The 25,712-nt window shown below is 44.1% G+C and overlaps 1 protein-coding gene across 1 annotated transcript in view; it reads right to left on the reverse strand.

Moving 5' to 3' along the window:
• Positions 1 to 25,712, reverse strand: part of CELSR1 (cadherin EGF LAG seven-pass G-type receptor 1) — a 157,659-nt gene that overhangs the window by 86,651 nt on the left and 45,296 nt on the right. Inside the window, exon 2 of the mRNA XM_088533246.1 lies at positions 4,525 to 5,163. Within this exon, the coding sequence (XP_088389372.1) occupies positions 4,525 to 5,163 (639 nt within the window). The remainder of the gene's footprint in view (positions 1 to 4,524; positions 5,164 to 25,712) is intronic.

Below are 25,712 nucleotides of genomic sequence, written 5' to 3' on the forward strand. Positions count from 1 at the left end.
AACGTCAGGCAAGGGCAACCAAGTGATCCTGGGAGGTTTCCAGAAGCAATGCAGGAGATGAAACAATGAATAGTGAACACTTTTCCTCAACTTCTTCCGAAATCCAAGTTAGCAGAATATCTTTATAGAAAATTCTTAAGACCTGGTACAAGCAGAAAAACATACAGCCTTCAAATTGTGAAATTGCCTGTTGCAAATCACCCTACGCCCTAATAACTGTAGTTATATTTAAACTCCTGAAAAGGAATACATTGTTTTTATAGCATTAGATCTGGCCATTTTTTTCATATTTTTGTAATATATAAGACATATTTTCATAATATATATGCACCCATCACAACCCCTATCAATCACAACTTTCAAGAAGGGAATTAAAAGACACTGTTTAAGGCAGTAACAGTACAAGGTATTTCCCTAACATTTAATGAGAGATGATCTACAAGTTGTCCAATTGTCTACAATTATGGGAGTGTTTGGGAATAACAAAATTCCTTATTTGGTGGTTTGTGTCAAAGACAAACTTGGTCAAAACTGTTTGAAGCTGCTGACAAAGCCCCACAGCCCAGACATGGCAAACCTTGTTCCGCCTGTTCAACCTCCAAAAACTGCACAAGGAGTTAAAGATGCAGTGAGAAGCCTAAAGGAATCATATTAAGATCCACTGTACAAGATTTTGCCATTACAAACCTATGATCCCAATGGCTTAGTGGAGTGGCAGAAGTGTAACTGGGGCTGGAATTTCAGACACTCCAGTCTAAGATAAAATACTCATTACGGCTACCCTGGCTGCCAGATTTCTGTACTTGAAAGCTGAAATCCTTTCAAATAAATCTCCCTGGCCTGAAAAATGAGAATCTAGTATTGCACCAGGTAGTGAAATTACCGCCTAAAGAATGGATACAAGTAAAGATACCAAAGAACCAAATCTTCACATTTACTATTCTTGTTAGTACATTGTTGGAAAGAGGCAAATGTTGAGAACTTACTAAACAATATTAATAGTGGCTTCTGGCATCGTTCTACAAAACTAGCCATAATTGCCGCTCACAGCACAAAGTGAGAATTCGTGGCAGTAAAGTTAGATGTCATGATTTCTCATGTCAATATGGTATCACAAAAATAAATTAGGAGGAAAAAAAAAAGTTTACATGTAAAAGATCTCTAATTGCTGTATTTGATTACTAGAAGATTTATAAGCACTTAAGATTTCTCCCTCCACCTGAAATGAAATCCAAGGAGATATGTAGAGGTTATGAGAACTTATCTGACCATTTTGCCTTCGAAATCGCTCCTTGCTATCGGTTAAGTAGGAAAGGAGGCTGAGAAAAAGCTCTGTGCTAAACAGGACACTAAATCTCTTTGGAGTCCTTTTGTCATGTATAAAATAAAATTTTATTCATGGAAATGTTGAGCTGCCATGGGGGGTGCTGCAAGGATCCCAGTCGCGGCAGCAGACACCAGCTCTGGCAGGAGTCGCAGCCGTTGGGAATCATGGCAATCTCTATGCAGAAAGGTGGCAACTTAGGGCCTCAGTGATATGGATCCCGGAACCAGGATGGGGTTGGAAGTCCAGTTCATTCAAGAACTGGTGGCAGCAAATATGTCTATGAGGATCTAATGATGCTTTTGCCCTTCAGGGATTTGCCCCTGGGAGGTATAGACATTTTTACCTCTGTACACAGCTCACTTCACCTGCTTCTGAAAGATGTACAAAATACAGTAGAAAAAAAAAACCTGCTTTGCACAGTGTTCTTTGTATGTGTTTGCTTAACTAAATCACATCCTTCAGCTTCCCAGCCATGCACGTAGCTCCCTGCACTCAATGGCACCTTTGTTACTGTGAGCTATTCAGCTAGGTGCGCAAATTTGGGTAAAACAAAAGAATCTAATGTGGTCCTTATTCTGAAAGAAGAGATTAAAAATATATGTCCTTGTTCACTCGCCTCATTACGCCACAGGAAGTGAAGCTAATTTCAAGTATCCAAGAACTAGTGAGTATTCACATTTCAAAAATACCTTGAAAAAGCTCGATTTACCTTTGTGCTAGTAACAGAACCCTCTCGAAGAAAGAGAAACTTTCATCGTGTATAAATGACTAACAATTACATCAAAACAAATGGAGAGCTTCAAAGCAGGGTGGAAAAATGGGGGGAAATTCCATCCGATTAAGATCGGACATAATTATCTTCTACAGGAAATAAATACTATATTTTTAACAGGTGACCAGTCAGATAAATTCAGTACAGGGTTATGACTGTGTAGTGATTTATCATCGACTTTCAGCATATCCTACCAAGGAGATGACAGCTACTTGTATTTTCTTACAATTATTTTTCTACATAGGCTCTTAATGGGTAACCTGGAATTTCAGAGTTTCCAGAGCAGGCTGCATTTCACTGGCTACTACCATTCATATTTCATCTTTTACAGTTAACTCAAAGATTCATAAATGTCTCATACTAGTATACTAGTCCTAGACAGAGGTGATACCACTGTAACAACTCTGTTGATGCCATCACCCCAACAGCGTTCTACTCATTCTCATCTACTACCATTACCTTATATAATTCAATACGTACTGATGTTATTTAAAAAAACTTACACTACTTAAATATTAAATAGATATAAAGTATATCATGTATACCATTTTTTTATATAACTGGGAAAGACAATGCTATGACTAACATACAAATTTAACTTGTAAATGGCTATGAAGTTATCTCAAAAACGACAAAAATAATGAGTAAAATAGCACAGGTCTTAAAACGGACTGTGACGAGATTCAGTAATGAAGCAAATACTTCATAACATATTTCTGATAATACATTATTTGTTCATAACATTTTCTACCCCATTTGGTAACGGGCATTAAAAGTAACTGCTACCTAATGACCACCACATGTGGTAAGTGTGTCAGGCTTAATGGGAAAACCTTGTCATGAGATGACGAGCCTCCAGGCACTAATGTAACATCAACTAACCATGGAGGAGATACTACATTTCAACAGTAAAACAGGAGTATTTGATAATATTCCTGTCAATTTAGAGGTTAAAAGATTCCAGAGTGCTCTCGAATGGAGCTGGGGACATTTCTCCTAGTCGTCCTGGCTCACAGGGCTTCGGATTCGCCAGCCCCGGCCCCGCGAAGCCGCCTGGCTGAAGGAGCCCCGGCTCGTTGCCACGTGGGCAGTGAGGGACCAAGCCCTGCTGTGTGTACGGACAGCACGGAGCACGGGCCCCGCATCTCCAAACGTCTCTGCTCCTCGGCTGCTCGGAGTACAGCGTTAATTATTGAATATCCTCATGACTTATTTATATGAAGAAGACTGCTCTATTTGTTTAGCATATTCAGCCTTTTTTTTCCCCAGAGATTTCTAGTATGACATCCTCAAAACCTGATAGATAGGAATAAATATTATTCCAGTACCCAAGTCATGGATGAGTTAAGTTTATTTATAGGTATCTTTTTGTTTAATGAGATTTGCTACTCCAAGCCATTCCTATATATTACATGAGCGAGTTAAATGAGATGAACTGGTCATAAAATCTGTTTTTGGTGCTGCTGCATAGTGTTTGCACCAATTCCCCACAAGGGAAAACAGGCTTTACAGCGTATTCTATTACATAAATCATTTGTGAGAAGTCTGGCAGGAAAATTGGCAAAGACTGAAAATCCTAGACAGATTCAGGATTTCATCACTCGGACAGAAAGTCTCTGTAGGATTCTTTTGAGGATCCTGCTGGCTGAGGTCCTCTCCGACCTGCGGGAACCCTCCTCCTGCCCCTCTTGTGGGGAAAAAGCCTCATTTACCTGCGGCAACCATGTCCCTGCTCCCCGCCAGCTCTCCCCTTGCACCACCACGTTGTTAACCATCACCCTGAGCCATGAAAGTGAATGAAAACCCTTCCCCGCAAGGGGTTTCATCCATCCCTGTAGGCAGGCATGCCGTGTAGCCTTCTTTAAAATTAAGACCTGAATAATTTATCTTTTCAATTTTTTATAACTTCATTGGCTAAACCAGACATTCCTGCAATTTCAGCATAAATTACAGCTGGGCAGCCCTTGGGTGCAGAACACTTAAACACGCATACAGTTTCAAACACAAAAAATCCCTCTGACTTTACCGAAGTACCAGAAAACTTGCAGCTAATTCTCTTCTGTAGCTTTTCAAGAGTATTTGGGAAGTGGCGCTTTGACCTTTAATAGCCATCAAGTAAACTAGAAGGCCAAGTAACTTCATCACTGGGCTGATAGAGACAGGTCCAGAGCAGATCTGCAAGACCTGACTGTCCCGCCTGGGAAGGCTGGGCCAACACATGGTCCCCACAGTCGCGTGTGTGCGGACATGCAGGACTTATCCTAAGTGACGTGTGACACGTAAAAGCCTTCCCTCCACCAGAAGCTGCTGCCAGGAGTTTTTCTCCCTTTGAATAAGAATGTCAGCAATTTCAGCGTGATACGGAGCTGGCTCGGTTGACGGTCTAACATATAAATCACGGGTCATAGATAAGATAAACGCATACCAGTGTAGTCCTCGTAGCACTCGCAAGTGTAGCCCCCTTCTCGGCTCCGGCACAGCCCGTTGTTACCACAGGGGTTGGAGTAGCACAGGTCGATCTCCGTCTCGCAGTAGTCACCTGTGAACCCCGGGGGACAGCGGCACCGCAGCCCGTTGATGGGGTGGATGGGACGGAAGAGGACGGTGTTGGAGCTGATGAACGGAGCAGAGCTGTCGAACTTCAGCACGGACACACACTTCATGTAGTTCTCACAGGGCTCCCGCAAGCAGATGTTGTCGTCAAAGGGCAGCACCCTCTGCGTGGAGATCATGGTCAGCAGGGTCCTGTTGAGGTAGATCTGCTCCTGGAGGTCCTCAGAGGGGAAGAACTTGTTTCGAATGCCGCCTGGGAGCAAGGCCGAGAACGTCACATTGAGGATGTTGGAGCTGACGTCCGTGTCATTTTGGATGTTGAAAACGAAGATGCTGTCCTTGGCTGTGGACAGCACTGTCGCCACCCCCTCCACAAACAGGGAGAGGAGGGGAGAGAGAAACTTCTCCTGCGACATGTTTTCCAGTCGTACCGTGATGCTGTTGGTGAGCATGTCGTCCGTGATGATGGTGACGCGTAGCGTGCAGACCGCCGTGACACTGTGGACCCCATCTGGAGGGAAGAGAGAGAAAACAGGCTTAGTCCATGGACAAGGAGGTCAGCGCTGTCCGGTAAATAAGAGAGACCTGCACGGAGATGTGCCGAGGAAAAGCATCCACCTTCTGCAGCGTAAATCAGGGCCTTATTTTGAGTGGGAGGAAAACAGCAGAAAACGACTGCAACTCAAAGGACCAGAGAGAGCCTGACGAGCCTGGAGCACAGCCCAGGCAAGCACCTGGAATAGCGGGCAAGCAACGGGACACCCTGACGACCAGGACATGGCTCACGGGAAGGGGAGAGCTCTTGGTAGGAACTACATGTGTCTTAATACAAGTCACAATATACTTGACAACTGGGAAGTGCTGGGAAGCTGTCACGTTTCACAGCACAACACCAAAATTATCTTCTCGAGGAGCAGTTTCAGGCTTCAGGAGACAAAAATATGCAGAGACAGAGAACTGTTACCAGAGCTTTAGATAAAAGCCATCTAAGGAAACAATTCTTCATATTTGAACATTTGACCTTCTTCATTTTTCCCCTCAGAATTTCTTCAAAAATCTTTATGAGAATGGAGAAAGTGACCCAAATCAAATAAGCCCGTAAAGTCACAGACACTGAAAACCAGTTTCATTTTTTCCTTTAGAGAATTTCTGATATTGTTCCGGATGTTTTGCAATAAGAAATTCAATACCTGACTGAGAGATGCCACTGTAAAATTTTGGTATATTTCTAGGATTACAGTGAACACAGAAACTAGAGTGTTCTTTCATTATGCAACATAATTATTAAACACAGGTAGTGCTGCAATTTAAACAAATTGAATGAGAGCATGAAAGGGGAAATTGCATTATCACTGGAATCAAAACACTTGATTCAATCCTGTCTCCTTGATATCATTGAGAACTTCATTTTTTTTCTGATCTGCCATATTTAATTTAAAAATATCCACATCACATTACACAAAGCATGGTTAGTATTATAGCAGCATCTAGAAATCCCAACAGAGATCCAGACTGCATTGAGAAAGGGAGTAAAAGCTAATAAGCAAAGCTCCTTCTCAAAAACTTTGTGGTGTAAACAAATAAGTGGGGACCAGACAGAGAAATGAACTGATTTTAATGGATTTATCTGGAAAAATATCTGGCCCACAGATGTGTGAGAATCTAGTTCTCCCAGGTTTCAACTTAGTGCCACATTATCAGCCCAAAGTGCCCTTGAAATAATACAACTTCACATATGACTTGCTATTTTTGCTAATTTCACGTGACCTACTATTATATTTATTTTAAGATATGTGCAGAAAATCACTTTGTGTCACTCTAACATAAAACCACAGTAGTAACTGCATTTAAATCAACCTAAAATAAATGTTTTGAAATGCTACGAAAGAGCTTTCGAGAACAGAAAAAAACTTAGCAGCTCCTTTTCTATTTACTATCATTGCTGCACCTAAAGTGCTGTTTATTTTAAAAATAAATGCATAGGGAGTAGATTTTTTTTTCCATTAGTAGAGTAGCCATGGAATAATTTAGAACAGCATAGTAAACCAAATAGCTTCTGACTTCTGATCAGAGTGTCCGTAAAAACTCAGCTGTTACTGTTTTCCTTTCACACTGAAGCAGCTTTTCGGCAAATAGGAAGATTTTCTCTCCTCTGTGTTGCTTTACTCCTGCCTTGCTAAAAGCAAACAGCAATAAGGAGTCACTATTTGGCGTGATCTTTTTGAGGTACCCATCAGGCCAACTCACTCGCTGGCGTTCACTTTCTCTCAAGTTTGTACAAATCTTCTTCTTCAAACCCATTTTAGAAATACGTAGTCTCTGTGAAGACAAAAAGACGCTGAAGGCAAGCTTTAAAAATTAGCGGACACGAGGCCTTCATTATAAGGCTGGATTTCTGGACAACAGATAGCACAGGATGCATTTTATTTTCTTAAATGACAGACTCAGACTATTTACCCACTTCTGTCAACCGCGTGGCTCACTCCACTGAAAGAGCAGGAGCAGAACAAGCTATTCACTTTTTTTTTTTTTTTTTTTAACTCAAAAAGCAATCAACATTTTGGCTGTTCCATAGGATGCCTGGGCTTTTTTGCTCTTTCTCGCACAATACGCTACACAACTTTCCTCATATCAGCACGGAACGAGGTCTCTGGACAATGGCCCTTTTCTTAAGAAAACGCTATGATCTATAGTCCCTGGTATGTATAGTAAGAGGACAAAATACTATCCACTGTCTGACAACACACTAGAGTCTGCAAGAGTCTACAAACTGTCATAATCAATATCAACTGTCACCGTATACAAGAGCTTCCCAGCATTCACAACCGCTACTCTGACACAGTTAATAAATCACTGGAAAAAGCCCAGCGTCGGATACCACATAGACTTGTTGTTCTGGAGACTGCACAAAAGAAAATCCGGCTCAGGCATATAACTGCAGATCCTCCAAAATTAAATCGTGGTTTAAAAGCAAATTTGTATTGTTGTGGCCCTGCTGCAAAGCATTAAAATAAAATGAGAGCAAAAAGGAGCCGAGCGAGGCTTCTGTGTGTGTTCTGACAGCAAGAGATCGGTACAACTATCCTGTTTACTGGACAACTCTCTGTTTCATAGCACCAGAGTGTTTGAAAGCAGAATCACTGGGTTTGTTCATTTTATTAAATCAGAAATCCACAAAAATCTAAAGTATATATTTGTATATCGTTTTATGTGACCAGATTAGTATCAATTCCACTTTCAAAAGAGAAAATTTGCTCTGAGGACAAGTACAATAACAATAAAGAATGGTGAAATTTTGTCCTTTAGTGCAAATTGAATTAAGCCCTAAATACACAATAATATGTGTGTTTTGAGATTCACAGCTGAAATGCTCCATGAAAATTTCAAATGTTTATTGTCAGAGAGATAAGAAAAATAATATTAGAAAACAGCATTTTATGGAGCAGTAACACTTTACATTCTTTCACAGTCTGACATGCCTACCATATGCAGCAAAGCAATATAAATGTATGACCAATCTGTTACTCTGCTGAAAAGACATTAACATAATCTGTCTTTTCAAAGGTCTTAAGATACAGCTACAAAAAAAAATCTTTAGCATGTTTTTGCAGATGCAAGATGGATTCAGTCACGGGGCTGAAAAAACTTCAAATAATATTAAGCAGGAGAAACTTGGGATACAATCTCCTCTCTGGAGCAGACCTAAGCACACACCAACGCACGCATGGGTAGATGGTCTGGCTGTCACCAGGGCCACTGCCTGGTTGGCTTCCACAAACAAGAGTCTTGAGACAGATCTCAAACTGCAAGTTGTGTTGGTGGATGGGACATGCAGGCCTCCTCCTAAGGGTGGCCTGAGCACAGATCTTAGCAGCTGACTCCATGGGCAGCCCTATGTCGAGGGAAGATGGAAATGCAGAATGGGACAAGGAGTATGAGAGCACTTGACCCATCTTTCTGTGGGGCTGTCTCCTCAAATTCTAGTGACAGTGGCTTTCATCGCTCTGCTCTACAGCGGCTCTTGTGTGAGGTGGAAATAAGGGCAGCTATGGGCACGCGGTGCGGTGGAGGCCTGCAGACGTGGGAATGGGAGATACAGGCATAACAAAGGCAACACCAATATCCCAACCGTCTCATAAAATGAGGTTGAAGCCAGGTTTATCAAAAGCAAGGTGCAAAGAATAAAAGCAACAACAACAGTTACTACTACTAATACTCCGGCGTCTCATACTTCTGTGTTTGGCCAAGTATCCATATCCCGGACAGCTACAAGAGAAGAGGTGTTTGTTACAAAGGCAATCCATGCCCACCAATTTTTTATCCTAGCAATATTATTCTTTGTATGATTTCTACAAAATAAATATCCAGAAGGTAGAAATCCAAGCAATAGGTTGTAATTTGTGCCACTGCCATTGATGAACAGACAGAAGGACTAATCTTAATCCTCCATCAAACTAATGAAAAGATTTAATAGGAACCACATACTCTGATGGATTACAAAGACAAGAGAAGACAGCAAGCTTGATAAAAGCTCAAACTTCTCTAAAACACACTAACAAACAGCTGCAAATTTATTAAATAGTCATTGTTTCACGATCACTTTTACTTTACGACAAATCCAATCAAACCTGAGACTTTAATCTCAGCTTTCTATCTTCTGGCAGTCCATAAACCGAAGAATTTTATTATCTAGAAATGTAAACACAGCAATGTTTAACCGAAATGTGTATTTGGCAAAGGCAGTAAGTACCTGGCCAGAAAGAACCTTTTTGTTTGTTTTTTAAGTTGGCAGAAATAAAATAATTAACACTTTTTTTTTTGCTTAATATATACAAATATATTAGAACTCATTATCAAAGCTACATTTTCATAAAAATGCTGCAGAAGTTTGTTTCAAAAATACCCTAGTCCACACTTATTTTATTTCTGCTACATAACAGACGTCAGAGTTTGGCTAGCATTAGACCAAGCAAAGACACTCCAGAGGTTCAAATAATGTCCTGGTTTTCTTAGCTCATAAGAAGCAGGCATGTCCGTGAGCAGCAGGAATCATCTGCTAAAACAGCTTCAGATGAGTGTTTGATGCCACTGCATGCAACCATCTCTTTAAAAAAGGCAGTTAAGATACATGAGGAACAAGGCTACGTTGAGCAGAGCTGCAATTCCCTCCCTACAGGTCTGAAGCAGAGAAGAAACAGATGGGTTGAAGTGGCTGCAAAGAAGTAATGGTAAAAGACCTCAAGATTTTCAACTCTCTGTTTAGCATGACCTGCTAGCCCAGCAGTAAGCTTTTTTTTTAATGATGAGGATGCTTATGAGACTTTTAATGGTGAGGAAGATACTTCTAGTATCTCTTAGGATACTCTTGGGAAGCAGTAATGCGAGAGCAGGAGCTGCTCCTGCAGCGAGGACAACAGGCAGCACCCACTGGCTCAGCAAAGCTGGATCCCACTACACGCGTCCTGCTGAGCAGGTATCAGTAAGAGTCAGCAGACATCCATAAGAGTGACGTGGTCCTGCACTACACTGGGTTGGCCTCGCAAATGCTGAACATCTTGCATGTGCGTTTCAGCCACCCCTGAAACAGACTGTAAGTGCAGAAAATATCAGTGTATGAATGTCATCGTCTCCAAACTGCTCCTGTAGGCTGCATAAAACTATTCTATGATCAGAAATGGGAAAAATATGAACATCTACAAGACAGTCTCTTTAAAATACAGTCCACTTTATGGAAAAGTTTGAGGGCCTATAGCACGGAAAAAATAACCTAAAAGAAAGTAAACAGAACAGAATAAGGATGGTGGGAACCTAAGTAACGTGTTTAGCAAAACAGCAGAAAACATATGTTAGCAGAAGGAAAAATAAGCATAACTGAGTAGGGGCTTGGGTTGGCACTGTTGTCAGAAAGGCTCGAATGAGGAGCCAGGCGCCACCGTCTATGTCTGTGTGGCCCAAAGGTCCCTGACCAATGATGGGGACAGCCGAAAGCACAAATTTCTCTTTTGCTAGAGAAAAGTGCCACTAAATGGTGCAATAAGAGAAAAGAGGATAAAGAAATGCCTTTAAGAAATATGCTTGATCATTTTTTTTTGGAAAAATGTGAACATATTTTGTGTGAACATCCTACCGTTTCTCAGAGCAGCACTAATGGGAGCTGTCAGAGACTTCCAGCTCTGGGATCCCAAATGCTGCCCAAGGGCAACTCCATCTTTACAGAAAGTTGGATGCAATGACAAGGAACTGGTTCCCATCAGCCACATGCAGCTCACCATGTTTTGTCCCTTCCTCCATCTCAAACCACCAGTCTCAGCTTGGCACACACCGCGGAGCCCGGACTGCCAGCACAGTCTGTGGGCTTTGGAAAGGATATGTGATAATAATTATCTGTTACTCGCACAGTGCCACATGTTTACTGTGGAAACACCGCTCTCAGAGCGTGCAAGCCCAGGTCTGCTCCAAGGGCAGCAAGTCAGCAGGGAGATCCCCACCAGCTCCAGCGGGCCCCGCACAGCCCGGTCTCTCTTATGGATTTTGACAAATACTGCTCAGCTTCCCTTGCAGTGAGGATGGAAGGAAGAAGAGCAAGACATGCAACATGCCATGGGGGAATATTAGCTCACGGCTAGAGGATCTAGACTACTGAGTTATGGAGCAAGCCACGCTGCTTTCTTTTTTACAACTATTGCTATTACAACATATTTTGGTCCACTAGAACAGTGGAAGCATAAGCTGCATGAAAAGCAGTTTATTTCTTCTGATGTGCCACAACAAAACACTTGCATTTACTTTCCAGACAAAGTCATGCGCATTTTAACTCGTGGGAGAGCCAATTTAAAGCAACTGCAAGATTTCCCCAGAAAACCCAGGTCCTTTCAGAGGTTTCATTAAAATACGGGAGAGCCTGCGCTCAGCAAAAGCTTTTCCCAGACAACCACGGACAGTATTTGCAGATGCTTTTTAATATCAGTAGTGATTATGGTCGATATGTTCAAATATGGGTCTATATATTTAAAGTCCTGACAATTTGTAAAGAAAAGAATGTGGATAAAAACTCAGTCTATTGATGTCTAACGAAGCCACTTGAGCGTGCAGTCCTAACAGAAGCAGTTAAGTATTTGGGTAAGTGGGATAATGACTTGTTCCTGGTGTCTGAATAGCTGGACGAGGCAGCGTTTTGCCGTTTTAATGAAGACTCCCAGCCTGGAGAATCTGAGCTGATGGGACATGACAGGCTGATATCCCCAGAAAGGAGAATAAGTTCCACAGAGGAGCCTTCCGGGCTGCGGGAACAATAATGCATTAGGAACCCAAACAGTCACCAAACTGCCATGAGGCCTTTCACAGCCCATCATTGTTTTAGAGAAAAAAAAAAAGTTATTTTCTGTTCTTTTGCTGCTTGTTTCTCCTTTGTTTCTTAAGCAAACTGCGCGACTTTCCCACTGTCCCAACATGGCAAAGGGATGGAGAGGTGCAGGGAGAGGGTCCTAAAAATGCATGTTCTGACTTGGGGAGAAAGATTCAATCACACAGAAGCTGATGACAGCCAGGATGCCCCATGCAGAGGTCCAAACCTCAGGATTTTTATGCAGTAGTGACTAGCATGAGAGTGGAGTGTGTTGGAGAGAATACATGTCCTTGGGGAAGAGAAAATAACTGGGACAAACTGGTCCAATCAAACTGGTTGACTCATGAGGAGAAGCCACATGTCAGGACAGTGCATGCATATGACCCACTCCAGGCTGGCTGTCTCTAAGCTCAGCTTAACCAAACTCCGGCAGCAGCCCTGGTGCAACTGAAGTAGCCCAGAGCACCAGAGGGGTCTGCAGAGCTGCACCAGGATGCGGATTTTTATTTGGATTGGCGCCTATTCCAGCCCGTGCCTGTGGCTGCCCTGCTACAGCAGCCACCTTAGCCCGATCCACCCTTGAGAAGGCTGCAGTGCTGGACACCGGCAAAGGGCCAGACAGGTCTGTCCAGAGACAACAAGCGGCTCGTTTACTTACTTCTTTGACATAAGCAGTGGCCGAGCTTCCAGACAAAGCCACTTCTAATGCGCAAAAGCTGCAGACATTCTCAACAGGTCCCGCTTCCCTGTATTTTGCAGCTGAGCATCCCTCTGCCCGGGTGGAGATGGGCACTGTGCAGGCGGCAGGAGGGCGGGCAGGGACACCTGAGGCCTGGCCCACGTGGGGTAGCTCGCTCGGACGCCCCTGGGCAGCAGTGAGAGCAGCACGAGCTGCACCGGGAAGCTTGAAAAGGAAAACTGTGGGAGGAGAAGCTGTGCATAACGCAACTGCGAATCCCTCTTGTGTGTAAGAGAAAGAAACAAACTCATTCTGGTTGGTATCCCCATCTTTAAGGTAGCCTCTGCTGTTCAGGATTAGTTACTTTATACCTAACACTGAAAAAAATAATTCGATTTGTAGCTAGTACAGCCACACAGAGGATTAAGAACAAATTGATGCCAACTGGATTGCTCAACATCGTACAAGATTGCAATTAGCTTTTATGAAAGCAGCACCTGCAAGCTGAGAATTTTGAAACACTGATTGGGTTGGTGACACTAGTCTGGGGGAATATTTCCGGAGGGTGGGAAGTGAGACGGGTTGGATCTGCTGACAAGGATCAGCACTGCCGAGTCCTGTCTGCAGTGAGGCTGGAAACGGGCTGTGCTTCCTGGCCTCCCTGCTTGCTCTCCGTACGCCCAGCACGTACAGGGTAAATGTGCAGGTGGGGAGACCTGAGGTGGTCTAGGGCGCCAGGATGCAGCAGCAAGAAAGCAGCAGGTACCTGTGCTGGGAGCAGGACATCAGGAGCAGGAAGGATGCGGGGAGACACGCACAGCGCCAGCCCCACAGCAGCTCCGGCGCAGCCCTGAGGTGAACACACTTTTCATCTGCAGCTGGAGACACGTTTCCAGCCCATGCTAATGGCCGTGGAGCCTGCACACATTACGGCACTCATCAGACCTGCTCAGATGAAAGGTCCCACTTCAGATCGCTGCACCAGATAGACTCAAGGACCGCCTTGCTGGGGGCCCAGACACCTCCCAGAAAGCTTGATCTTGTTCCATATTGAATCAAAACTACTGCCTGATGGCTCTGATAATTTTTAAGCCTCTCTGAGCTTGAAAGGGAGTGGCTTTTCCTGTGAATTACATCTTCATTTTCATATTACGCATAGCTACACATCCGAGGCCGGCAGACCAGGCTGTGCTTCACGGCGGCCTCACGTCTCCCTGCTCCACGCGCCAGGCCGGCCGGCACCGTGGCAGGGACCTGCCCGGCCCCCTCACACGTCGGGCAGCGGGCGGCACCGCAGGGGACGGGGAGGCTCTGGGTGCTGCCACGGGGGCGGTGCGGGCAGCACCGCGGGCTCCTGTGCCCCACACGTCGCACCGCGGCCTTGTGAGGGGGCAGAGACGGGGCAGGAGGGCTGCACGAGGCACAGCTGCTGCCCCCGGTGCGACAGGCAGAAGTTGTCCATCACTGCGGCCCCTTCTGCTCCAACCAGCCCTTCAGGGGACGTGAAAGCGGTTTCATAAAGAACCGAGGAAGCGCCAGACTGATAAGCTGCAGTCACGGGATGCTCAGGAGCTCATCCACATTCAGGGCATGGTCTCCAAGGAAGCTGTGTAACCTGTGCGACGAGATCACAGCAGCGTGTTTACCCCAAGACAAGTTGTACGTCACCAGCCCCACTTCAAAGACAGAGCTCGGATTGAGGGCCTGGATGCTGCCCGAGGAGCAGTCAGATGGGTCCTCACAAAGACTTTATTTTATTCTCAGCTGAAGATCCCCTACACACATTTTTACTCAGATGGTCTGATTAAAACGAGAACTTCTCCAGACAAGCCAGAGCTCTGCTCAAAACACTTTCTTTCAGTTTCAAAGCAGGAAGGAATTAAAATTATTCTGGGGATGGAAAGAAGGATGGGAAGAGCTGAGGGTTTTCTTTGCCAGGGAGCTTCAAAAGCAGTAGCAGCAGTAAGTAAACAGCTTCGCTGCTCACAGTGTTTGCACACAAGCTGCGTACTAGTAGCCTCAAAGGGAGCCTTTCAAAGCAACGTTGGCAAAACAAAGCCCATGACATTTATTTTTCTAAATGTCTCTGCCATGTTCTATTTGCCTTGAGATGCGCTGCAGTCTTCACTCAGCTCCCCATGGAATCTCAGACTCGCTTCCCACTGGACAGAGTTGGGACTTGCCATCTTGAGTCCAAAACAAAGGAGGGAACAATGAAAACAGACAATGGTCCCTTTTTGATGGCACTTGTTTACAACTAAGCTTTCAAAAACGTTTATGTATCAGTTGAAAGAGTTATTGACATACTGGGCCACATATAAACTTGCCAAATTTCCCTGGAACAGAAAAAATACAGGGAACAAGACCAGCAGGCTGCTCACTGTGCTAACAATTGGCCGAAGAACAGCCTGAGAAATGAAGAGTACTCTTAGACATAGGTGTATTTTTTCAGTTTTTCTGCAATCCCAGACATCATCAGACCATTTGCAAAATGTCTGGGAGGAAAAATAGAGGGCTACTTATCAAGAGAAGGACAAGGGGAGGATTTCTTTTTGTCGACAATATCAGCTACTGTCAACTTCCATATACATCAGCCATGAGAAGCGTGGGTTCAGTTGCTCCTTTTGCCTCACTGGATTTGAACACACTTCTCCCAAAGGGAAGCAGAGCGATCCCCCTTTCCTTCCCCAAAGTTGCTTCAGTTCCTATCAAACTCCAAAATACTGAAGGCAGCAAAGGCTGGAGCCCAGATGTCCTACCTGTAACATGCGTGCCCTAAGGGAAGGGTGTGGGAGCTTTCCCCACTCTCACCCTGGCTCAACTGATGTTCAAAGAGCAAGTTCAAAAGGAAGAGGAGTGATGGGGAGCCTTCCACATGGTAGGTGAGTGGGTCCTTCATCCTGCAGGTGCAAGCAGAAATGTAACCCTCTCCTGCAGTCTGAAGAGCTTAGACTTCCAGTTACCTTTAGAAATCCCCAGAATATTCTTTGACAAAAAATACATTATTCCCATTTTTGGTCTCAAAGGGAATACTTTTTTCTTTCTTCTAACTAGATTTTCAATTGACCAGATGTGCTGATCTTTTATTCTTAAGTGGGGCCTGTAAAAGCATCTGCAGTAAGAAATATTTGCTTGTATCCTATGATCAAAAACAAAAACAAAAGAAGAATAACAAAAGGTTAAAACAGTTAGGCAAAAATATCTCTACCCAATTTTGCAGTTTTGGGAAAGACCCATGAGACCCAGAGAATACTTATGGAAAAAAAAATGTAGACGTTTTGCGCTGGTGCTCTGCTTTTTTAAAAGCACGACAGGAAAAAGAACAAAGAAAGAACTTTGACTGGTTAACAACCTGCATGTCACTAGCCAGTGGCAATGAGATCATCATGTTTTTGGCTGTCTGGTCAACTGAGAAGATTGTTTTTGGATCCTTGCCATTAAAACTAGTAGGCCGAACACTAATCAGAAGGGACAAAGCGCTCGTTTCCTGCTTCTATAGACCTGAACCTGGAGTGGATATTTTTCTCCTGCGACTTGCTCTCCAAAACTCACCAAGAGATAAGCAGCCCCACAGCCAAAGCCCAAGGGATACAAGGGCTTTGTCTAATTTCTGTGCACGGTCTTGGAGCGCTGATGCCAAGAAATGTTGTGTCTGGTTATGAGGGATTCAAGTGGGTACATCAGTCACTCTGAGCCACCAGTGCAATGCAGACACACACTCATCTTCAGAAATGACACCACAGTCTCAAATGTCTACCTAATTATTTCTATTCAATCGAGTTTTAGAAATGGGTCCATAACTACATGATTATTTTTTTTCAAATCTAGATAAAATTTCCTGCCAGACATTTTATATGGCACCGATCTGGAGTTAAATAAATATTTTGCATTCTAAAATTAACATAAGACTATCCAACAATTTCTAAAAGTAGGAGACTAAAAAGTTGAACGAATTTACTACACGGGGTAACCCAGAAGGACAGCGGTGCTCTCGGGACGTGCTTGCCCTTAGCAGCACGGGACGGCAGCACGCGGCAGTGCACGGGGCCGGGTGCTGCCGGGCGCTCTCGGGCTACCAGCTGAAGTGCAGAGCGTCTCTGTCCTTCTCTCTGGTGACATTTCCTTCCTACCTACCTTGCCAAGGGTGCAGACAACCCAGACACACAAGCCAAGGATACCTGGCAGACAAGGAGAGGAGACTGACTGCTCACGGGGTTGCGGAGTTCGCTCTAGGCCAAGGCACATGCAGGGCACTAGCCCATCACGCCGGTCCTATCACAGAATGGTTGAGGCTGCAAGGGACCTCGAGAGATCTAGTCCAACCCCCCTGCTCCAGCAGGGACACCTAGAGCATGAGGCATAGGGCAATGTAAACATCAGTATTATATTCTGTGCCTTCTACACAAATTATACTGCATTCTTCTGTGCACATCATGTCTTATGCACAGCACAAAGCCACGCCAGCACGGGCACAACTTACTCATCATTCCCAGGTAGCCCATTGAAATGAGATTTCTGGACATCCTGACATCCAGCATCCCTCTTTTTTGACCCAGGAAAAATGTCAGCAGCATGGGAGTAAAGGACACATCCAGACACACAACAGCCTAAACAGTGCAATGGAAAAACCACTTCTTGCTTCCCGTGGAATAAATCACTGGGAAAGCTGTAATGCATACTGAGTTTTCTGGAGGCTTTTCTGCTTTCCTATAGAATCTAATGGTCATACATCTTTCCTTAGTTATAATTGCACTGAATTGCTGTTAATATATAAGCAAACATTTTTCTTCACTCTTTTAGTTGCACTTTATGACAAAAAAAAATTCAGAGCTTAGGTAAAACATCAAAAAAAAAATAAAAAGATCACGAAAACACAAACTGTACCTATCTGAGAGATGTCGGCCTTTTCTCTTTCTCTTTTTTCCTTTCATTTTTGTTTTTCCTCCTGTCCTTCCAGCCAAAAGGATCTGCTTATGTTTGTAATTACAGCAGGGTAGGAGGAGGACCAGGACACAAAGTGCAGGTCAGTCCACACGGGTGAGGGATGCTGGGCTCTCAAGTGAAGGCAAAATTCAGCACAGCAATTTTTGTGTTACAATTATTTACGTGAATGAAGGCCGCAGGCTCAAGATGTACTTAGCCAAATCCTGGCTTTCACAACCTCTACCTTGCTTTAATTTAATTTAAATTCATTTGGCAAAATAGCATCAAAAAAAGTCACCAAAATGCAAACTCTGCAAATGTTGAACTTGCTGAGCAATGATGGCAAATCATTGAGGAAAACCTGAAAATTCTCATTTTAGGAGTTCTGACTTGTACAGTCCCATTGATATCAAGAGTCTTAGCTGTAATCGTAATTTTGTATGATGTCTGCAGACTGAGCTCTCAGTCAGTGCTTTGAGACCACACTTTCGCTATGGTAAAACTTAAAAAACAGAAAAGGGTTTCCCCAACTGCAAAATGCATCTACTGCTTAAGTTTCATTAAAAAAAAAAAAAACTTTCTAATTAAGGGCATATCTTTACATAATTAATTTTTTTCAGCTTCACTGCAGTAAAACTTCAAACCATTTCCAAGCTCAAAGTAAGATTTTAGTCCAGAAAAAAAAAAATTGCCTGTTTTTCAGAGATGTGGCAGGGGAAGAAGACATTTCACGGTTTCCTCTTATAGAAATGAAGCTCCATGTGCTCTCTCCAGGACTGCTGCTCCCTTCGTGTTTAATGGGCAAATCCTTTTGCATTTGCCTTTGAAACTGACTCTTGTGAACAGGAAACTTTGCAGCGACCCGGGCTCCCATGCTGGGCAAGCACTCTTTAAAAACCCCAAGCTCAGTAAAATGACCTCCCCAAACCCTGCTTCTCACTTGGCTGAAATAATCTGCTGCACTGTTATTTCCACAGCCGTAACCGTGGGCTTCCGAAAATGCGGGAACAGGTGGTTAAAGCTGGTTCAGTAAGCACGAGGAGGAAACACTGGATACTGCCTTTCTAACACGCAGAACTGCTTTTACCTCACATCCACACTTGTAACTAGCTCTTCTTCTTGTACAAGTCCACACCTCACTGATCTTACTCAGTGTGTGCTGCAGGGATTTGAAAACACTTTATAGATGGTGGTATTCGAATAATTATGCCATCCTAGAAAATACTGAACCGTAATCCCAGGTTACCATCAGAAACTCAGGAATAAGAAATAACATGGCAACAATGAGGTTGCAGAAGGAGGAGACACAGAACAGTTAAGACTTACTACTATAAATAAACTGTTGCTTCCTTCCCTCCTTTCTCAATACAGAGTAAAGTACTGAACAACACTCTAAGGCATCCTTTATCCAAAGGCAGAAATATTGAAGTTTATTGACGTTTATTGAATCTTCCCCTCACAAAAGAATTCATTTGCTCTGTAACACGGTTAACTTTGCTGCAGTTATTCTAGATTTGCACACACGCAACAGAAGTGAGAAGCTGCTCAAATCACCTTAGAAAGACTGAACTGCTTGAGATATTAACATCTGAGACCCACCTCTTAATACGCCATTGCTCTAATTTCTCCAAGCATTTGCAGCAGTAATCAGAGGTGATCACTGTGCTCCATCCTGCACCTCTAATTAAAGCCTGTTTCTGAAAGCCCCTCTAGCTGCTAATCCCTCTGCTCTCAGCTGCCACATTTTCAAAGCAGGGCAAGGAGACAGATGCATCTTTGGGGAGACGAATCAGGGCCCTGTTTGGCATCCCAAACTGCAACAAAATATCTACTAATACTGAAGCTAACTAATTCCAATGTAAATTGTCAACGTTCAGTAAAGAAGTGGGGCAGAGAAACACAAATAGGGAAAAAACATGGATACAGATGTGAAAATTAATTACTAAGGGTAACTATGCGGTATTTGGTTGGCAGCAGATGCTTCTGTTGGAGCAGATGCAGAGACCCATGCAGCTTGCACAGAAGGCAGCTGCCGGCTGAAGCGCAAGAAGTCCTCACAGGGGCTCCGAAGACATGGGAAAGGATGGAGAACTGGCACCCCAACAGCAGCAAGTTTAGTCCCCAAAGCATCTGTGTGGTGGCTTGTGCCATCCTCACAGGCCCAGGCACTGTGTTGGCAAGCTCCTGCTTCACTGCAGACAAAGCACATCAAGGTTGCTTCTCCACCACGTCATATTCTGCTGCCTTTGCTCTTGGCATGTTTCCTCTTTCCCTCTGCTCTCACAGTATCAAATTTGCCCTTTGCCTCTGCTCCTTTCATGTATCTGCCTCTTTGTCCACTTCTTCGGCGTGTCCATGAAGTCCTCCCTCCTCTTCTCACTCTACACCTCCTTCAAGATAACCATGAGAAGCTGCCTTCCAGTAAAGCAAGAGGTGGCTTTCTGATGTTCTTTCCACACACTAAGGCAAGTAAGTGTCCCAGTTCTCCAGTGAACGTGCACGTCTGGCTGTTAGCCTCGTCCGTCCACCATCCTTCACTCCCAAGAAGTCTGACAAACATTTACCATGTCCTTCTCCAGTCCCAAGAGATTAATTTCTCTCTTGTGTTTGTCTGCGCTGCTGCAGGTCTCTTCAGGCTGCTGTCACACACTAACAGAACAGTAACAGATGACTACCTGCAGAACAGGATTTATGGTCCCAGTGTGCAGGATTGCGTGGAAATTATTGCGTGGACTTAAGTAGATAGAAAGATGAAATAAGTGACCATGATGGTAGCTTCCTGGTGAGGAACCAGACCTATAATACCAGGTCTGTACCAAAGAATACATCATGCTTTATTGCCTTCTGGGAGCTTGGACGTGTCTAAGGCAAGAAATGTACGGAAGGAAAATAATCTCATCAGTATGGGGATTTTTCTCTGTTATTGTTCACCATAACCAATGATACAATCAGAAGAGAAGTCCACACTGTGTAGACTCACATTAAAAATCTAAGGCTGTGAATGGAAAGGGGAAGCCCTCTCTAAGATTGCTCTGCAAGGTCAGCCCAGAGACTGCACAGAGGCCAAAGGATGCAGGGGCAGTGCAGGAAAGGGCTGGCATGGGCAGACTCACGGGTGCTTTCTGCGATGAAAGGCTAGTACTAAGATTAGATGGTCTTAAGCAAAGAGGGTGCTAACCTCCCTGTGTTCACAGTTGACAATTCAGAAGGGCTTTTAGATAAGTGGAAAAAACAAGAGAGGTGGCTTTTGTTTGGCTCAGAGTTCTCATCACTGGTTGCAGCATCATGTATAAAACAAACAAGGAATTAATATTTTCTCATTTCATAACTATATCTTTCACTTCTTCATTGTATGCTGCAGTTCACATTAAAAGAAGCTAAGTTGTACGTTGCATGCTGATAACTGCTGTTTGCCTCTCTGGCTCGCAGCCACGCAGTGTGTAAACACGTCTTCCCTTACCACACATATCTCTCGGGTCTATGTAATTTATTCCTTCAGCAAACCAGGGGAAAATGGCTGAATGTGTGAATGTGAAGATTCACCCTTTTGGAGCAGTTTTAATGGTTTTTTAAAAAAACCCTCTACATTAAAAGTAATAATTAAAACAGCAAAATATAAGTACTCAGGGACAACTCTATTGATGTGTGCACGCACAATGCTGACGGTATGGGAAACACCAAGCTATGGCCAAAAAAAAAAAAAAAAAAAAAGGTGAATAAATTATGCAATTTGTGACCTAGGCAACATCAGTGAAATAGAACAACAATTCTGGACCCTGCAATGGAGAGAGATAATAGAAAAAGAGGCAGAGGGGTGATGCAAGGCTAGAAGTACAGAAGTTGCTAACAGAAAAAACACACTAAGGCAGAAAAGTGAGGAAGTTAAATGATATGAGAGTGAATAGGTGCCATGAATATCAAGGCAGCTATAAGAGACAAATTAAGACAGACATAAGGAAGACATTGCAATATAAAATAATATAAACTCATATAAAGAGATAGGGATTTCTAACATACTAGCTAACACGTGGTAATAAAAATATCTTTACTTTCCTCTAGCAAAGTTACAGAACAGTTTTATGCTCTAGAAATAGTAAATTCTAATGACAAGATAAGGAACTAGCTGATGATGCAACAACATATTAGTTTAGTACTAGTAATCAGGAGCTAGTAATGAACACTGAATTCAACATATTTAAAAGTGACTTGCAAAACAGCACAGAAAGATCTTTCTTTCCAGTGATACTGCTATCTGCATGATTGAAACATGGCATAAGCTCATTTAACCTAGGAGAAACATCACAGATTGCACACTTCTCATATACTAATCTTAACGACACATTACAAAAGCTAGAGATTGTAAAAGCAATTTTATTTGAGCTTAAAGAAGCAACTTCCATCAGGGCCTGAGAGACAGCCACAAAACGTTGAGTTTGCAAGTGCTGTATTTGAAATGGTAATTGTGAGCGCTGCCCCTTGCTACTCTTATCCGTCCCCTCGCCCCATTTAAGTTCTCTCTCTGGCTGCCAGCCCTAAGTGCAGCGTGTGGGCTTGGCCCTCGGCACTTGAGGAAGTCGTTCGGGGAATGCACATTCAAAACCTGAAAAGGGGGCTGCGTGCCACAGGCAGGGCTGGCCAATGGAGCCACCACGGATGGCGAGGGTTACTCCTGCTTTATGAGCGCTACTCCTGCTTTGTGAGGGTTACTCCTGCTTCGTGAGGGCTACGCCTGCATTGTGAGGGTTATTCCTGCTTTGTGAGGGCTACGCTTGCTTTGTGAGAGTTATTCCTGCTTTGTGAGGGTTACTCCTGCTTTGTGAGGGTTACTCTTGCTTTGTGAGGCCCGGGCACACGGCCTCCCGCCGAGCGCGCGTCTGTTCGGCTCAATTAGGCCGCCAGTCCTGAGCAGGCGATGCCGGCACTGAGAGCTCTCCCGTCCCACCCTTCTCCTGTTTGCTGCTATTCTGCCTGCTGGCAGAAACATGAAGTGGTTATTTTCACTTTTTTGATATCTTTATGGCAAAAAGATACTAAGTTCTTCCTGTGAGTGAATCCAGAAACAGCTGAATTTCTAGTTAATGTACTTGTATGTTGATAAAACTAGAAAGATAGAGAGATGATTTTTAAAGGAACAACAAATAAATGCTGCATTCCCCATTACAAAACTGGATTCCTGATTCCTCTTTTAGAGTCATTTCTTCAGCCACCTGATCAACTTGCTATTTTAAGTGGCATTTTACCTAGAAGGAGTCATTTTAAGGTATACCCAGCTGACAGCGCAAAGGCAGGATCATTTACCTTAAAACATAATCGAACCAGTCAAGCAAGCGCCATTGGGTTTCATTAAAACAAGGCTGTAAACTCACACCTAACGCAATCTGCCACTTGCGTTGCAGACCTCCGTCAGCTTCGCCTCCTCAGCAGGCAGCACCTGAGTGGCACCGGCCATCCTTGGCGCACCCCCATGCTTTAAAGTCCATGACCGCCTCGCTGCTGCGCTCACGCTGCAGTATTGCAGCTTCAAACACATCCTGGCAGCCTCGACCAGCAGAAATCATCTGTCACTCCAGCTCCTGCTTTACAAGCTCGGGAGCCTTTTCTTCTTGACACTTCCCCAAAGAGAGAAATGACAAATGCAGAACTACTAGCTAGCAATCATGTAAGTGCTCTCCTTCTTGAAGAGCTCGCTGTGAAGGGAAGGTAAGCGAAGGAGAAGCCCTTTGATAAGGGGCCAAGAACTGACACTAACAAGATAATCGGAGCCTTCAAACCTGTCCTGCGCACCCAGCACCGTTATCTTCAGCTTCCATCTGACAGGAGAATAATCCAATTAATGTGAAACTTCAACACCAAGCCAAGTGTGGTGGCAAAAGACAAAGATTGAATGAGTTTAACTTTGCCTCCTTCTAGCTTTCCTTGATGCCCCGAACGTCAGCTCATGAAGAGGACAGGGGGATTTTGCACTGAGCCTTTTTCTCACGGTTTTGATCCCAGCTCTGTTGCCCTCTTCTACTGAAAATTCTCTGTAGAAAAAGAACATAGCCTCTCACACACAACTGCAGGATTCCTTATTAACCATCCCAAAAGCAAAATCCCTCCTGGCTATTTCCCAGCTGTCTGTAGGGAGGAACAGAGAGCTGGGGACCTCACCCAACGTGCCCTCCAAGGGGACGAGCTGCCTCTGAAGCCCTGCCTGGCACAAAGTTAGTGCTGCACATGGTAGAATGACAATGCCACGCGCAGGTCACAACACTTCTTGCTGCAGAGCCCCCTCATCCCCATCCTTCGGGACACCCAAGCCCTTGCAGCCATCATGGCTGCCGAGCACTTCGACCACCATCTGCACGGAGGCCATCTTGGACACCGAAATGTTATTTTCAGCAACACAAACATTCACCCAAGGTGAAGCTGCAAATCTTGTCACCATTTCTGTAGCAGTGTCAGGGTCCACATGGCCTGGCCACGGAAAGGTGGTGAGTGTCAGGAAGCTAAAGCAGCCCCAGCCCTGGTGAAGGCCAGTGCCAAGCCTACCACGGTGTGTGCTGGGCTCTGCAAGAGCAACCCTCTGGCCTAGCAAAAAAGCCTGACCTATATCCTAACATGAGGGAGGAAGGGAGATCGTTTCCGGAGCACCGACTCAGCTAGGAAATGTGTTAACATCAAAAGAATGGGACTGAGCTCCCAAAGCTGATGTCACCAGCTCCCGACTTCTCCTGCCTTAGGTGAGCTGATTCACGCATTTCATGGCTGTGAAGCATGAAAGATACCATTGTTCCTAGAAGATCTCCATCGATGTTGCTTCCATCTTGTTTTACTGTTTTCTTGACTCTTTATCAAGGAGTCCATGCCAGAATTTATATCTCAGCTTCTATCTTTAGAGATGTGTAAATCCAAATAATTTCTTGGCTAACTCTTTCTCACCTCTTGCGAAGCCAGCTAACCATAAATCTGAACATATGGGATCACGGAAGAAAAACTGAATCCAGACAAGGCTGCAGCTCAGCCCCAGGTCTTTCAACTGTTTTCCTGGTCTGTTTTTCTCTGCCTCCTCCGCCTTCGCTTTTTCTCACCAGTCTGGTGCAGGTAATGAAGTGAGAATCTGCATTTTGCCTCTGGCAGGAGTTTTTTTACTCCAGATCAGCTGCCTCTGACTGGAGTAGATGACATCTGGTACAAGAATGGGATGCGACCAGAGCAGGCTGAATTAAAAGAAAAACTTACTGCAAGACCACTTCAAGAACACTGCTGGCTACCCTGAGACCACTTGTTGCCTGCAACAGCCACACCACTTTCATGTACTGTCTCTAGCGTGTGAAGAGCAAGACCATACATGCACCTACACAGAGCAGCCGAAGAGGTTGATTCAACTGAGAGGTGCATAAACATCCACAGTGCTGGAGACAAGTGCCAGAGAGCTCCACAGCACCCTGGCAAAGGTGATGGGGGAATGATGGGACACCCAAGCCCTTCTTGGAGGCAGCGTGCACTATGGCCCAAGAAACCCACTGCTGCACAACTTGGTGGAGTCCAGGACGACTACTGAAGGGGCTGGAGAAGTACACTCTGAGAAAACAGAGCATTCAAATGAAACTGAGCTCCATTAAAAAAAAAAAAAATTAACATCCCACAGCTCTCAGTACAAGAAAATCAACTGCTGCACCGCTTGAAACGCAGCGCATGTACGTACATGAAACCACTAACACAGGGCTTCAAAAGATGCATTTGGGAGGAAAGGAGGAGCTTGGGAGGCAGCGCGCGCTGCCCAGAAAAGAAGCCTACAGCAGTTTTTGCCTCAATGTCTTTGCCAACAGCCTTTCATAAACAATGTTGGAGAGAAAAAGCCTCCATAAAAGTCAACAATTGCAGTTTATTATGCGATCCATGACCTATTTGTAAACTGACTCAATTTCTTAATTATGTTCATCTTTAGATGGTAAGAACCATATAAAAATTTGGTATCTTTTGTGAAGCTTTAAGTGAGCAAATTACCTGCTTCCTGATCCTGGCTAACATCTTGGTGCCTTTTGGCGTAAGTTCATTCAAGGAAGAGTATGGAAAAATAATACGTTTGTGAAAAAGAATTTATATAATCTGCTACTCCTATATTGGTTCA

Source organism: Tinamus guttatus, unplaced genomic scaffold, assembly GCF_059628265.1.
Source record: "Tinamus guttatus ecotype Peru unplaced genomic scaffold, ASM5962826v1 Tinamus_guttatus_pri_ptg000489l, whole genome shotgun sequence".
NCBI classification, from domain to species: Eukaryota; Metazoa; Chordata; class Aves; order Tinamiformes; family Tinamidae; genus Tinamus; species Tinamus guttatus.